Source organism: Cervus elaphus, chromosome 9 (assembly GCF_910594005.1).
Source record: "Cervus elaphus chromosome 9, mCerEla1.1, whole genome shotgun sequence".
NCBI lineage: Eukaryota > Metazoa > Chordata > Mammalia > Artiodactyla > Cervidae > Cervus > Cervus elaphus.
In genome coordinates, this window is record NC_057823.1 from 14,912,254 (window position 1) to 14,928,421 (window position 16,168).

The window sequence follows — 16,168 nt, forward strand, 5'->3', positions numbered from 1 at the left end:
CCAAAGAGGGAGAAGTAGGGGGGGCCCCGGAATCAAGGCAGCCCCTCAGGAGGGCCATGTGCAGAGACGGGGGTGTCCAAAGCCCCCAGCTCTGCAGTGTGAATTCCCTGCATCTTGGCTACTGATGTATGAATAGATACTGTGGATAAGCTCATTGAGAAAACAGAGACACTTAAAGGATCTCAAGGCTGAGCCCTGCCCTCCAAACAGCACACAGTGTTGGGGGCCCAAAGGGAACCAGCTTCAAGTCTATCCTGCTTGAACTAACCCATCTTCTGGCTCATGGGCAGGAGGGAGCCACCGCCCTCAGGTTAATGGGGGGACACCTTTCCCAGGACTTTAGGAGGGTCCCCAGGACATGTGTCTTCCTGTATCCCCAGGCCTGGCAGGTTCCCAATGTGGGGGTCTCTGGATGTCAGTGTGGTGGGCTGTGGGCCACATCGTCTTTCCCCCTTGTCTGGAAGATTCAGGGTCCCATATCTCCTGTCTCAGACCCCCTCCTTGGCTGTTTGCCAGTGAGCCCAGGCTTGAGGGCCCTTGGGAGGCCTGGGGGAGGGTAGGAGATCCTCACAGAGGAAGCAAAAGGGCAAAGAATGTCAGAGCCAAGGGCCAGGGGTGGTATCAACCTTGTCATAATAACAACAAAAATAAATAGTAGGTAACAAGAATCATGCACTCACTGTGTGCCAGGCACTGTGCCAAGTGTTTTACGTGGATTAACTCATGGTTCAGGTTGGGGGGGCTGAACATATAAAAGAATCGCTTTAGTGAGTTCAACTGAAGAGATCTGAAAGCAGAGACCATTCACCAGCAGAAGGGAAGGAACCCAGTCACCGTGGGGAGCTGTTACCTGCCCAGGTGCTGAAGTCAGAGGGGCTACCTGGTGGAAAGTGTGGACACAGAGGGACGAAGCTCCTGTCAGAGACAGGGCCAAAGCAGGCATAGAGCATCAGGAGAGAAATACCCTTGCCTTTCTCTCCTCCCACCCTCTGTCTCCTGCCAGCCACTTCCATTGGCCAAACCCAGCCAGAAAGGAGCAAGGAGGCCAGAAAGCCAGCGTGATGCTCAGAACAGGCAGAGAAGAACAGAGAGTAGACCTGGGTGGGGTGAGGCCCAAGGAGGAGGGTGTTGCCCCATTTCACAGATGAGGAAACAGATGCTCAATGCTCAGGAAAATGAGGGACACACCTAAGGGCATGCAGCCAGGCCTGGTGACTCCTGAGGGCACACTGGTGTTCCCTGGGGTGTCCCTAACTGAGCCCCTGGCAGAAAGGGATCATCTGGGCCCCTTTTCTATCCTGTGAGCCTCGTAGAACTGGGAAGCTCCACCGAAGAGGGAGCATTCCCTGACTCATCCCCTAACACCCCCACCCAAGTGGTATTCTGGCCACAATTCTTTGCCTTCAGCTCCAGTGAACCAAAAGTTCCCCCTTCCCTCGTCTCACCCCTGACATCTTCCTCTAGAGAGGTCATGCCCAGCTGGGGGCTATCCCCATTGGGGTACCTCCGTCTGGCCACTGTCCTCTCCCTGGCAGAAAGCCAGAGCTTAGACCTCATTGTCTGTCTTGGGTTTTTAAGAGGCCTGGGCTCCTCCTGACAATCAAAATTATCTTGCCACCCACCCAAAGACAAGACAGCCTTGAGCCAAAATCTCTCTGGATCAAGAGCTTAGAAGAGGTGACCCACCACCCCAGTAGGGCAGGTAGAGGAAGTTGATTGAAGCTCTAGTTACCAGTAGAAGATCTGTAGGATTGGACCCCAATGGCTTGTTCCCCTGACTACAAGATGTGGGAAGGAAGGATGGGGCATGGTATCCAATTCAGGGATGTCAGGACTATTGTAGTAGTCAAACAGCCCTCCCTACAAGCTGCTTGACTTTGGGTAACTTGTATTACCTCTTCTCACCCTGAATTTGGGACTAACCTTCATAACCAACCTCACCAGACCCTTGCAAGCCTCGCATTCATCCATGCATTCATAGGAGGGCACATTAAGCGCCTGCTGTATGCCAGTCACTGGTAGAGGTGCTGAGGACAGAGCAAGACGGACAAGAATGCCTCCCCCAGTGGGCTGACACTCTAGGAGAGGAGAGGGCAACTTTGAACACATCAGAGTGCTTGACGTAAAGTGCTTGGCGCAGAACCAGCCAGGAATTAGTTCACGAATGGCAGTTATTATTATTGTTCTTGCTATTATTACTGTGAATGAACTTGGGATTGAGGTCTGTTAGGCAGCACCCCAGCCCTGAATTCTGATCACTTGGTGGGAAAGATAGAGGGTGGGCATTTGGACCCTTTTACTTTTAGGAGGATAAACTCCCAACCTGGAGGCAGGGTGGGGATGGGGTGGGGGTGGGGGGGTGGTCACCCTACTGAGCAAAGAGCCCTCAGCAGCCCCTTTATTCCTCCCAGGTAAGCCCACTAGGTCTGAAGGCAGAGTTCAGCCAGGCTGAGGCAGGGGGAGCCAGGCCATTGGGAGGGCAAGTCCCCAGGGTTTCGGGGGAGGGGGAGAGGGTGTGAGGCCCACTGGGCCTCAGCTGCACCCCCAAGTGGCTGGGGTGACGTGGGTTTGCCCTGCGTGCGATGGATAATGACTGTGTTTCTTGTCTTGTCTCTTTTCATGCCTGCTCTTTAAACTGTATATTGGCACAACGCCGTCTGAAAAACTCATCCAATCAAAATGCACTATGAAATTCATTTGTTCATCCATGACGTGGTCTGTGTGTTCATACACCAATGACTATCTCCCAACCCACCACCACCACCCCCACTCCCCGCCCGGGAACCGAAACCCATTGGTTTTTTGGCACTGGTTACAAATCAACCTAAAAAACGCTGAACACGCCTCCCCAACTGCCCCCGCCCGCCCGCTCCCCCTCCATCTTCAACATCTGCATCTAGAATCCGGTTGGTCTTACTTCTTTCTGAAGTCTAAATGCCTTACATTAACTGTGAACGCATCTTCTCGCATCAGCATTGCACGTCACGCCCTGGGCTTTTTAAACTTGGATGGCCTGATGCACCCTCCTATCCCCACTGGGTCTGTCTGTCGGTCTCTCCAAACCCTCCTGACTCCCTCATTCCTCCCTCCGCCCCTCATTCCCACAGTCTCTTTCTCTGGTTTTTATTGGGTTTCTGAGTTGAGTTTTCTGTTGAGGTTGGTTTGTGTCTTCTGCAAAGAAAAGGATGGGTTTGCCCCCAGGCAGCGCCTCCCCTAGGACAGGCTGGCTGGCTGGGTCTCCCACCCCATTCCTCACACACAGCCCTGTACTCAGAGCCCTTAGCCACTCTCACCGCTCCTGTCCCAGTTCAGCTCCATGGAGCCCTGGGGCCCCAAGAAGTCTCCCCCAGTCCCTCACCCCATTCCAAGCCCATGAGCCCTTCGGGCTTGAGGACCGGTGATGCACATCTCCAAGTCTGATGGAGGAGGTCTGAGGGACCTGCAATGTGTGGGCAAAGAGACTCAGGTGAGGGGGACACGGAAAAGCCAGGACTCAGGTCTGGCTGCTTCCAGATGGACCAGCCAGCTGACGCCCTCTCCTGGAGCCCTGAGATGCAGGGATCCTGTCCCCCTCCCCCACCCAGACACAGTCCCCACGCACACGTGCTCTCTGCTCTTGGCTGTGCAGCCTCTGACTCTCCTCCTGTCTTTCTCTCTGGATCCCTTTGCCGCTGTCTCTATCTCTCTCTCTTTCCCTTTCTCTCTTTTGCTCTTGCAGTCTTCCTGTCTTGATCCTCCCCCACCCAACACACCCACACGCACACACCCGCACCCCCACCCCGGATGCACCGTCTCCATCTCTCCCTCACCTCACTTACTCTGCTTCCTACACACCTGCACACTCCTCCCTCTGTTAAATCCCACCCGGGGACTTCCCTGGTAGTCCAGTGGCTAAGATTCCGTGCCCCCAGTGCAGGGGGCCTGGGTTTGATCCCTGGTCAGGGAACTAAGATCCCACATGCCACAATTGAAAGATCCCACAGGCTGCAGCTAAGACCTGGTGCAGCCAAATAAATAAATGAAAATAAGTATTTTAAAAAGAGAGAGAGAAGAAATCCCACCTGCCTCTGCCCCCCGCCCCGAGCCCCTTAAGGATTCCCCTCAATGGCATCTTTGCACCAGGATCTCCTCTCCCCTGCTAGCTAGCCATACATAAGCACTCACCCACTAGACACTTAATAATGAGCCCCAATTCAGTGACCCAGATGGGGGGTTGGATAGAGGCAGACACCATCACTGCCCCCTCCCCTGCCACATCGCCTACAGTCGGGTGGTGGTGGGGGAGGAGGGTAGGCGTTGGTCAAATAAGCCCTGAAACACACTTGAAATTTAACTGTGTTGCACGCTGAAGTATAAGCAGTGTTAACAAGGTGGAGAGGGGGAGAAAAGGACATTGGAGGCCCAGAATAGCACATGCAAAGGTCCTGGGGCAGATCAGAGTATGCAGGGGACAGGTCTTCAAGTGAGAGGCTGTGGCTGGAGCAAAGGGTGGAAGAAGGCCGACCTAGAAAAACTGAAGAGGTCAGAAGGGGACAGGACTCTGGGGCGGATCTGGAGCAGAGGAGGTGTGATAGGAAGTGTGGTTACACCAGACGCTGCTGCTGCAGAGCAGGAAGTAGGAAGGCAGGGGTCTGGGCTGGAAGTGAGCACCAGGAATCCCAGGGAGAGATGACATCGGAAGAGGGAGGACTGGCCATCTGAGCAGGGGCCTCTCCAGGACCTGGAGATGGGTCGGGTCTGGGCTGGGGGTAGACAGAGACACCCGGAGGATTTGAGTCTGGCTTGAACCATGAGACGGAAGTTAGGGAATGCCGGGAGAGGGTCAGGTAATGGGAAGAGCACAAGTGGTTGCACATTAGGCTTGACGGGCACCCCAGAAGAAGTCAGGTAGGCAGATGGTTATAGGATCTGGAGTCCAGAGGCAAGATCTGAGCTGGAGATGGGCTCTTCAAGTGGCAGGATTTCTCTGGAGCCCTGAGGTCAGTGGTTCCCACATCCTTCTAAGCACTCACATCCCCTGCCTACAGCAAGCCTTCCAGGGCCCACATCCCTCCCTTTCAGCCTAGAATCAGGAAGCACTAGGCAGGGTTGGAGGAGAGGACTGTTCCTTCGTGGCTGTGGACAGAAAGATGGAAACTAGTAAGAAGGAAGTCAGAAGTTCTGCAAGTACCTGAAGGACTCTATGCAGACCCAGGGAGAGATGGAAGGATGGATGAGGGCAGACTAGAAACTTCCCCCTGCCCTGTCACCCAGACCTCTTTCACCTCTACCCCCTCCCTCCCCCGTGTGTCTCCTCTCTCCCTGGCTCAAAGAAGGGCAGCATGCTCTCTGCACGCGTCTCCCGTCAAAACTCCCTTGCTTCTCCTGCATGGTGGCAGCTCCCACCCCCTGCTCTGCCCCGAGCCCCCAGAGGCTGCTTCCAGGGCCTGTCTGCCTTTGCATGAATCCACATGTTATGCCCCGCCCCATGAAGGGATGGCTCGTACTCTGGGGGGTGGGTGGGAGGGGACTGGGGACACCTGGGCCGTTGGCCCTGGTCCCAAATGGGTGGCCGAGCAGGGCTGGGAGTCAGGTTCACAGGGCATGAAGGGTGACTCTCAGTCAAGCTGGGTTGGGGGGATTTATTTGAGGCACTCGAGACATTCTCATTGTGGTTGGGCCCAATGTGGTCAGGGTAGGAGCCCCACACCCTTCCTCCATCCTAAATGTCTACCTAAGGGTCAACTGATATGTCTCAGAGAGCATCCCAGACTTTTCTGGCAAACCCAGAGGCCTCTTGCCATCTTCAGAAATTCCTTGAACCACCCCTCCCATTCCTGCCTCTCATCTCCCAGGCCAGAGTTAGCTAGATCCAGTGTCTGGGAAACCCCCAAGAAGCACTAGGTAGATTGCCCATATAATTCATTGTCCAAACTTCTGAGGCCAAAAAGGTCGCTGTGACTGGGGAGGCAACCTGAATGACCGCCCCTGTGCCATTTGTGGGGTGAGGGCTAGGCCAGTTTTAACCCTGCTACATGGCCTTATCTAGAGCTTCTCCAAGTCCCCTGGTGGCCCTTCTGCTTCCAACCCACTGATCAGTGGTGGTTTCCGGGCCTGCCTGAAATGCCTCATACCACAAATGCCTCTGGTCCCCAAGCAGACACCAGAAGCCAGGAAACCAGTTCCATTTCTGGGATGCAGGAACCTTGGCGAACTGGAGGACACGTGGCCTGCTTCAAGGCGGGCAGCCACATCTGAGCCTCAAGTAACTGCTACCAGCAGAGGCAGCCTCAGGGTGGCCCAAAAGGCAGATTTGAGGGCAAAAAATCTGACTTAAATGGGCAGTTATTTTTAATTTCTAAAAGAAAATTCCTTGGGCCCGACAAAATAGTTTCCTTGGCCAAATTTGGTCCATGCGTGACTTCCAGTCTCTGGTACCCCAACAGCGCCCCTTGAAGCCCCAGCAGGCAAGCCCCTGGATAGTCAGGTGGGAACCATCTAGTCAGCCAGACCCAACAGCCCTGTCTCCCCACCCCCACCCCCACCCCACCCGGGGTTCTGGCTCGGGAGGGAGGAACTAGAGGCAGTGACTAGACCGGGGGCCTTTGAGCAGAGGCAGGGTCCACCCAGGGAGGTCCTGGGGGCAGGGACAGCCTCACCTCCCGGCCCCCAGCACCGGCCCCTCAGTGGACTTGGGCTGATGGCGAGCTCACCCACCCACGGGCGCTGCGTACTTCCTGCTTCCCGCAGGCCTGGTCCCGTGCTACTCCACCCAGTCCCAGAAGCTGAGAAGCCATCCCTGAGAGGGGGGAAAGGGCCCCAAATGCATCTTCTCCGACTCAGCGGGCAGCGAGGACTCGCCCTGCAGCCGAACAGCCCCAGCTCCCTCCCGTCCTCCCCATTCCCGCTCGCCAAGGGGGTAAGAAAAGATGCTCTTCCGCTTCTCCGATTGGCTCAAGCCGCTGCTCCTCTTGGCCGTGGGGTGAGGTCAGGGCGGGCAGGAGCGGGTGGGCAGCTCGGCAGGGCAGGGTGCCCGGTGAGTCCCACGACAGATGCATTTCTGGCCCGGAGCATAACATGCGCTCGGAACCCGCACACGTCCACCAGGCCTGAGCGTGCTGGCTGCCCCGCCCCGCCCCGGTGTTTGTGCATCGTACACGTGTGATGGATTCGGCAACTTGACCCGCTTGTGTCCTATCGTCTCAGTGCATTTGGTTGTTGGGAGAAACAAAAACCATCTCGATTTTTTTCCTGATTGGATGATTCGGATATATTTTCTTTCCTTGTTCTTTTGTTATTTCTTCCCCACCCCACCCACCCCCATTCCTTTCTCTTCCTTCCTTTTTCTTTCCTTTCCCCTTTGCGGGTGGGGCTGGCTGGGAGGGTTTATGCTTTTGAGTTGATGCCTTTTCCTCCCTCTCACCCTTTCTCCTCCCCATCCCCTACTTCATTTTTTCGAGTTTTTTTCCTCCGCACCATTGCATTAGTAGTGCTTTCTCTCCTCTCCCTCCTTATTTGGGGTCTGGCTTGCTTTTTCCTGTTGGTTGGCTTCATGTAGGGGCCTCTGTGAGTGGTGACAGCTCTGAGCCCCTGGGGGTGTGTGAATGGTCACCCCTCTTTCTCCATCTCCCCAGAATAACTTCATCAACTTGAGCTTCCTCCGCCTCTTCCGAGCTGCCCGGCTCATCAAACTCCTCCGTCAGGGTTACACCATCCGAATTCTTCTCTGGACCTTTGTGCAGTCCTTCAAGGTGAGCCCCAGCCCCTGCCCCTGCCAGGGCTAAGAAGAAAAATCAGGATCTCTCCCCCACCCCCACCCCACTGCCTGCTCGGGTTGAATCTAGAAATCATGTGGAAATGCCTTTATGAATATCATATACCTTACTGGGAATGTGTTATATGCAGGACTCTTTTCTAACTTCCTGCCCCCGGTATGTCTTGAGGGCTCCAAAGGGAATCTCCCAGAGCCACCAAAGATGCCCACCATCCCTGGCACCACTGGCAGCATGCGGCCACCCAGCCTGCGGGGGTTGAGCACTGGGACCAGTGAGGGAAACAGCATGGGTAAGGGGCACCCAGCACTATTCTTCATTGCCTTCCTTCCCACCAGGCCCTGCCCTATGTCTGTCTACTGATTGCCATGCTTTTTTTCATCTACGCCATCATTGGGATGCAGGTGAGTGCCAGCCCTCTAATGTTCCCAGAGCACTCCCAAGGAGGGCCACCCCGCTTAGGTAGGGGTGGGTTAGGAGAGCCCATTTCAGAGAGGCATCTCTGTAGGTTGAGTGGAGTTTTCCTGAAGCTTCTGGCACCCGTGGCCACTCCTAGTCATCACTATCTAATTCCCCAGGTGTTTGGCAACATTGGCATCGACGTGGAGGACGAGGACAGTGATGAAGACGAATTCCAAATCACTGAGCACAATAACTTCCGGACCTTCTTCCAGGCCCTCATGCTTCTCTTCCGGTGAGGCAGGGGCACGCTTTTATCCTTCTCTTCCGGCGGTGGGCGTGTCCCCGTCTTTCTCTTCCGGTGGGGGCGTGCCCTCCACCTTCTGTTCAGTGAGGTTTGGGGTGGGTGTGGAGCGGCCCAAAGACCCTAACAGGGCAGGAGCTGAAAGCCCTGGGATGCAAGCATGAAGGCATTTTTCAGGGATTATCTCATAGAATCTTCTTGAGCATCCTGTCAAGGGATTCTCGGCAATTGCACCTGACAGATGAGGAGACAGTCTTATAGACTCTGAATAGACTGCTGAGGCTTGATTCTTAATTCTGATTGCACTTAGGGTTCCTTCATTCATTCATCAGAGGTTTATTAAGCACTTGTTATATTTACTGCTGTGAATACTGAGAACAAAGCAGAGACAACATTCTCTGCTCTCTGGATGCTTATATTTCCACAGGGGAGGCAGACAATCAGTGATCTAATTATAGAAGGCAGGAGGAGAAGGGGAAGACAGAGGATGAGACGGTTGGATGGCATCACTGACTCGATGGACATAAGTTTGAGCAATCTCTGAGAGTTGGTGATGGACAGGGAAGCCTGGTGTGCTACAGTCCATGGGATCACAAAGAGTCAGACACCACTGAGCGAGTGAACTGAACTGAATTATAAAGGATATTAGGAGATAAAATTCAAGATTAAGAGGGAAATGGAGGCATGAAGAACAAGTAATATATGATTGCACTTATATGAGGTACCCAAAATGGGCAAATTCTTAGGGAAAAAGCTATTCAATATCAGTATTGTCAGGGGCTGGGGGAGAAGAGAAGGTGTAGTTAGTGTTTAATGGGATACAAGTTTTCAGTTTGGGATGATAAAATGGTTCTGGAGATGGATAGTGCTAATGGTTGCCATTCTAAATGTGCTTCAGTTCAGTTCAGTCACTCAGTCCTGTCTGACTCTTTGCGACCCCATGGACTGCAGCATGCCGGGCTTCCCTGTCCATCTCCAACTCCCGAAGCTTGCTCAAACTCATGTCCATCGAGTGGGTGATGCCGTCCAACCATCTCATCCTCTCTTGCCCCCTTCTCCTCCTGCCTTCAATCTTTCCCAGCATCAGGGTCTTTTCCAGTGAGTCAGTTCTTCACATCAGTTGGCCATAGTATTGGAGCTTCAGCTTCAGCATCAATCCTTCCAATGAATATTCAGGACTGATTTCCTTTAGGGTGGACTGGTTTGATCTCCTTGCTGTCCAAGGGACTCTCAAGAGTCTTCTCCAACACCACACAGTTCAAAAGCATCAATTCTTCCACGTTCAGCTAAATATGCTTACTACCATTGAATTATACACTTAAATGTTTAAAATTATAATATTTATGTATATTTTGTCACAATTGTTTTCTCATTTAATAACAATCAAAAGAAAGAAATGGAGGAATAATAGGTCTTGCCTCCCTTGAGGGAGATGATATTTGAGCAAAATAGTTGAGGGAGGGAGCCATGTGGATATCTGGGGAAGGGCAGTTCAGGTGGAGGTTATGATGCATGCAAAGGTCCTGAGGCAGGAGCATAGCTGTCAGGTTGAAGGACAAGGAACCCAATGCACCTGGAGCAGAGTAACCTAGGGAGAAAGAAATAAGAAATGACAGTCACCTAGAGAGAGGGAAGTTTTAAAAACATACCTGTATCTCCAAGCCAGATCACTTTAATATCAAATCTGTGGGAGTGGGGGGCATTGGCATCAGCATTTTTAAAAAGCATTCCCCTTGGGCTTTAATGCACAGCCAAGGATGAGAATCCCCTCCTCTCTAGGCTCAAAGAGGAAAAACAGTGATTTACCTGGGACTCAAGCCCACATCTGTCCAGCTCCAGAGCTTAAGTGATTAACCGTAGCGCTCTGCCTCCCTGGGAGTAGGTGTTGGTTGTCCAGGGCTGCATACCCAGTCCCTGATGCCCCCTCTTTCCCCTCAGGAGTGCCACTGGGGAGGCTTGGCACAACATCATGCTTTCCTGCCTCAGCGGGAAACCCTGTGATAAGAACTCTGGCATCCTGACTCACGAGTGCGGCAATGAATTTGCTTATTTTTACTTCGTTTCTTTCATCTTCCTCTGCTCATTTCTGGTGAGTCCATGGACATGTATAGGAAAGCTTCCTAGACCTGGATCCCTCCCAAGGGTGTGAATTCTCTGGAATGTGGCTGTCACACACTTTTTACCTCCAAGACGTCTCTGGACCAGTCCCCGATTAGGTTAACCAGGGTTTCTCACCCATGACACTCGTGACACTGGGGGGCTGGATCATTCTCTGATGAAGGTTGTTCTGTGCATGCTAGCATCCCTGGCCTTGATCCACTAGGTGGCAGGATCACATGCCCCACCACTCTCCCAGTTATGACAACCAAAGATGTCTCCAGACATTATCAAGTATCCCCTGAAGGAGGGAGCAGAATCTCCCCCTTTTGAGACATGCCGTGCATGCTGAGAGAAAAACTAATGGAGCTCAGAGCTGGCCCCAGGTCCCATCTAGCTGAGCTGTAGGAGCCTCCCGCCTGCCCTCTGAAAGGTGTGTTCCTTCCTCTCTATGATCAGGAGGCAGGAAAAAGTCAGCCACAGGAACACTCTCTGGAGGCTGTAGGGCTTTGCAAAAAAAAAAAATTGAAGGGTTTTCACTAGTAAAAGATGAGTTTGTTAAAAGGAGGAATCTCCTCAGACCTGAGAATGTAACTCACTGTAAGACTGCAAAAAGGAACCAGGAATGAAAAAAATCTATATCAGGAACCTCCATCCTGTTCTCTCTTTCTCTCGCACTCTCTCTGGGGTCTCATCTCAGCAAATCTTTTCTTGTTTTTTCCACTCTTCCTGGAATGCTTTGAACACAGTCAGAAGAACTGAAACGATCTAGGTATTTCAGGCAGAGGGGATTTTACATAGGGATTGGCTACACAGGGTTGAAAGGGCAAACAGACAACACTGAAATCACCAGGGATTAGCCGCGGCAGGAAGGCCAGGGCTGGGGCATTAAAAGGAAGAGAGGGTGTTGACTGCCAACTCAGCCACCCCTAGCACCCCTGCCCTGGCATGCTTGAAGGAGTTCTGGCACCCTAGCTGTGTGCTGCCCCTGGACAACTGAAGACTGCGTTCTGTGGCTGCTGTCACAAAGAACCACAAACTTGATGGCTGAAAACAACACAGATTTTCTCCTGCCACAGTTCTGGAGGCTAGAAGTCTGACCATGGTATTGGCAGGGCCATGATCCCTCCAGAGCGGTTAGGAGAGGCTCCTTCCTGGCCTCTTGCAGCCTCTGAGGGCCACACGTGTTCCTTGATTGTGGAAGCATCACTCCAGTCACTGCCTCTGCCCTCACATGGTCTTCTTCATGTGTGTCTGTGTCCAGATTTCCCTCTTATGAGGACAACAGTCACGTGGAATTTAGCCCACCTTGATCCAGTGTGATCTCATCTTAAACTGACGATGAGAGTACAAAGACCATTTTTTCCAAATAAAGTCACATTCGCAGGAACTGGGGGCCAGGATTTGATTGTATCTCTTGGGGACACAGTTCAGTCCGCAACACAGAGCCACGTGGGAAGCAGAAGGAGTCTCCTCTCCTCCTAGTCTCTCCTCCCCAGGTTGGCCTCCCTCCCACCCGTGGCTCCTGCTGGCAGGATGTAAGCTGCCCAAGGAGTATGCGAGCTATTGTTTTCAGACCTCAGCCCAAGCACCAGTATCTCTCAGCAAAAGCCCAACACATCCACTCTCTTCAGACCAGCAGTCTCACATTGAGATACTTGCAGCCTAAGTCTCAAAGCATCCCCCCACCCCCACCCACCCTGAGTCCAGTGTCAACAGCCATTGACCTGGAGGGTCCACTGTTGTTGTTGTTATTGTTTTGTTGCCAGATTGTGTCCAACTCTTTTGCAATGCCATGGACTGTAGCCCACCAGGCTCCTCTGTCCATGGGATTTCCCAGACAAGAATACTGGAATGGATTGCCATTTCCTTCTCCAGGGGATCTTCCCAACCCAGGATTCAAACCCGTGTCTCAGCATTGGCAGGCGGTTTCTTTACCACTGAGCCTCCAGGGAAGCCCAGAGGGACCATTGCCCAGTGTCATATTCCCAAAAGAGAGTCTGAATGGGCCATCCTAGCTCCTGGTCAAATAGCCACCATTGTCTTAGTAGCTGTGGGTTCATATGGAGACACATTCATACTACAGCCCATCTGGGAAAGGCAGGCACCCTAGAAGACATCTGCTACACTTGACCATCAGCCCCTAAGAGGCAGGAATTTTTGTTTTGTTCACTGCTGCCTCCCCAACACCTAGGACAGTAACTGGCACACAGTAGGTGCTCAATCAGTATCATGAAATGATGAATTGAAGGTAGGGACACCTAGAAATACAGCTTATTTGGTAAGCACCTACTATGTTTACATCTGCACATTTGCTTAATACCTACTATGCGCTAGGCCTTATGCTAGGTACTGGGGATATAAGGAGAGAACATGTTTCTCTCAGTTTGCAGGGGTGCTGGGCAGACCAGTCAGCAGACAGTAGCAGTATAATCTGATTTGTGGTTTGATAGGGAAGACAGAGTGAGAGAAGGAAGATTTCTCCCCCTGAGGGCCACTCAGGGAAGGTGAGCAGGACTTAGACCACATATTGATCAAATCGGTTGCATATAGGGACTTTCCTGGCAGTTCAGTGGTTAAGGCTTCACCTCTGCAATGCAGGGGATGCAGGTTTAATCCCTGGTCAGGGAGCTACCGTCCCTCATGCCTTGCAGCCAAAGATCCAAAACATAAAACAGAAGCAATATTGTAACAAATTCACTAAAGACTTTAAAATGGTCCACATCCAAAAAAAAAAAAAAAAAACTTTAAAATTGGCTGCAAGTGACTTTTTCAATGAGTCAGCTGTTTACATCAGGTGGCCAAAGTATTGAAGCTTCAGCTTCAGTATCAGTCCTTCCAATGAATATTTGGGGTTGATTTCCTTTAGGATTGACTGGTTTGATCTTTGGTGTCCAAGCTCCATGAGGGCAGGACATTCTGTTTCATTCCCTGGTGTATTCTTAGCCCCTAAATCAGCATCTGGTCCACAATAAATATTTATTGAATGAGGGAATGAGAAAAAAAAAAAATTGGCTGCAAGTAACAGGAATTCAACTGAAACTGACGTAAGTGAAATACACAGTTCACTAATTTATACCACTGAAAAGTCTGGATGAGGCTGGGTCCAGGCAATAGCAGACCCTGCCCTCTTTGCTGTTTTCCTCCACCCTGGCTTTTATTCTCAAACTTTCTCCCTGTGATGGGAAGGTGGCTGCCAGAGTGCCAGCAGAAATCCCAAGGAAGTCTCTCATTTGCTACTCTGGGTCACGTGCCCCTCCCTAACCAATCACAAGCCTGGGTTATGTGACTACCACCTATGAAGCCAGCCATATCCAACAGCATATAAGTATAAAGAGGGGGAGGGCTCCCCAGATGTTATTATTCAGGAGAGAAATGATGTCCACTGGGGGAGCAGCATTTACAAAGGGCTGGAGGCAAGACTGGTGCAAGCTCCCCATGTACTAAAGGCTAGAAGAGCGGGTGACAGGCTGCTACAAGCTGTAGACGAAGGCAGGAAGATTCATCCATCCATCCATCCAACACATATTTGCTGAATAATTACTTTAGTTGGGGATGGAAACATGATAAGGTCCTGGTCTATGGAGTATTCATTTTGGTCTTGTTGGGGGTCGGGTGTGGGAGGATTTGAGGTCATGGTGGTCCCCTTGGTGTTGGCTCCTATGTCACATAATCTCTCCACCTCTCTCTCCAACTGTATCAATCTTGGTCTCTGTCTCTGTCTGTCTCTCTCCCCATCTCCATTTCTCCATATCTCTGTTTCCGGGCTCCTTATGTGAGCACGTGTCTTTCCTCTGTCTCCCCCCATCTCTTTCTCTGACTTCCTTTTCCCATTTTTATCTCCCTCCCTCTCTCCCTCTGGGCCTCTGTGTATATGTGTTTGGATGTGTCTCGCTCTCCCCGACCCCGTCTTGGCCCCTGGGGTCCCCACAGATGCTGAATCTTTTTGTTGCCGTCATCATGGACAACTTTGAGTACCTCACCCGAGATTCCTCCATCCTGGGTCCCCACCACCTGGATGAGTACGTGCGTGTCTGGGCCGAGTATGACCCTGCAGCGTGGTAAGCAGTCACCCCAAATCCTCCAGCCACATCACCCACCTTTCTCTGGTACTGGAGCATAGTCTAGATCAGGCTCCAGACCTTAGGCTGTTGTCTCCCTGGGAAGCTAGCAGGGATTTCAGTAGGATCAGTCAAAGGAAAAGAGATGAGAATCAGTACCCTTGCACATCCTGGGTGAAATGATTTGGGTACCACCACTGCCCATACCCGAGGCTTTCTGGGAAATGAGGGAGAGACTCCACCATGAGTTCATCTCCTGTGAGTCTCTCCTGTTCCTGACTTTGAGGCCTCCAGATAGTGAGAACAAGTTTTCCAGGCCCCAGGGAGGAAGCCAGAGGCCTCTCAGCCTCACTTCTCCTGGGAGTATGGGGAGAAGGGCTGGTTTAGTTCCCTTGGGAGACAGAATTAGCTACAAGATCAGCTCCCATTGGGATTCCAGGACCCTGGAACATGAGGTCACGCGAGGCCAGGGGAGAGGACGCAGAGCCTTGGTGGTCCCTGTGTGTTCATGATCATGAGGGGAGTAAGCTCTCCCATCTCCACGAGCAGGGCAGTGTGCCCTCCCAGTTGACAGGTGATGGTTTCCGAGCGTGATCTCCACCCTGCTCAAGTGTATTGAGTACCTTCTCAGCACCAAGCCCTTGCTGGACACTCAGATGTGCCATCCTGATGCTCAGAACCCAGCAACCACAGACTGAAGATTCTAGTTCAGGCTGAGCTTGGGGACTAAGAAAGCATTAAATAGAGGCCCTCCGCAGCCTGAGCACTGCAGGAGAGGCCTCATGAGGAGGGCAGGGAGGGATGAATCCTTGCCATTCTTACAGCCCCAGACAAGTCCACCATGAGACCAAGAGGCTGGTGTGAGCCACGGGGCTGGGGCTTGACTTTCAGCTGGTTCCTAACTCTTCCTCTTTTGATTTTAGGTCACAGCAGTTGGATGCTGTCCCCCTGTCCTCTATGCCACGAACCCCCCAGCCCCCAGTGTAGCCCATGTAGATTGTGGAGGAGGGAGATTCAGAAAGCCCTGGGGGAGGTTCTCCCAGCCCAGAGTTCCCAGCCCACTCCACACAAAACCCTCTGCCCACCCTGCACCCCCACGGTCTGCAAGTGTCTGGGAACGTCTCAGGGACCTTCATGCATCCTATGTCTCCCTGACTCCTTCAAGCCAGGGGCTTCCCAGGCCCTGGCATCGTGACCTCACTTATGAGCACGGGGAGCCAATGTGATGCAGCTTGACCCCATGCCTCCACTAATCCCCTCTCTTCTCCTTTCAGCGGTCGGATTCATTATAAGGATATGTACAGTTTATTGCGCGTAATATCTCCCCCTCTCGGCTTAGGCAAGAAATGTCCTCATAGGGTTGCTTGCAAGGTTTGATTTCCACTAAAACCTGCTAGCATCCATGGAATGAGTGTGGCTTGGGGTTCTTCAATATATATATTTCATATATATATATATATATATAATCTAAAAAAACAGAGCCATCTCTCTCTTTTGCATTAAACTAGAAAACTCTCTTAGCCAACAGAATGCAGTCACGTAGACTTGATGAAGCA

General features: G+C 52.1%; 1 protein-coding gene across 10 annotated transcripts in view; it reads left to right on the forward strand.

The window, feature by feature from the left end:
* Positions 1-16,168, forward strand: part of CACNA1A (calcium voltage-gated channel subunit alpha1 A) — a 349,330-nt gene that overhangs the window by 311,096 nt on the left and 22,066 nt on the right. For 6 of the 10 annotated variants that reach the window (XM_043911288.1, XM_043911287.1, XM_043911278.1 and 3 more), the window contains exons 33-38: positions 7,614-7,730; positions 8,090-8,155; positions 8,330-8,445; positions 10,393-10,543; positions 14,485-14,612; positions 15,887-15,983. In XM_043911288.1, coding sequence (XP_043767223.1) covers positions 7,614-7,730; positions 8,090-8,155; positions 8,330-8,445; positions 10,393-10,543; positions 14,485-14,612; positions 15,887-15,983 — 675 coding nt within the window. The remainder of the gene's footprint in view (positions 1-7,613; positions 7,731-8,089; positions 8,156-8,329; positions 8,446-10,392; positions 10,544-14,484; positions 14,613-15,886; positions 15,984-16,168) is intronic. The other 4 variants (XM_043911279.1, XM_043911284.1, XM_043911285.1 and 1 more) reach the window with 1 other exon arrangement.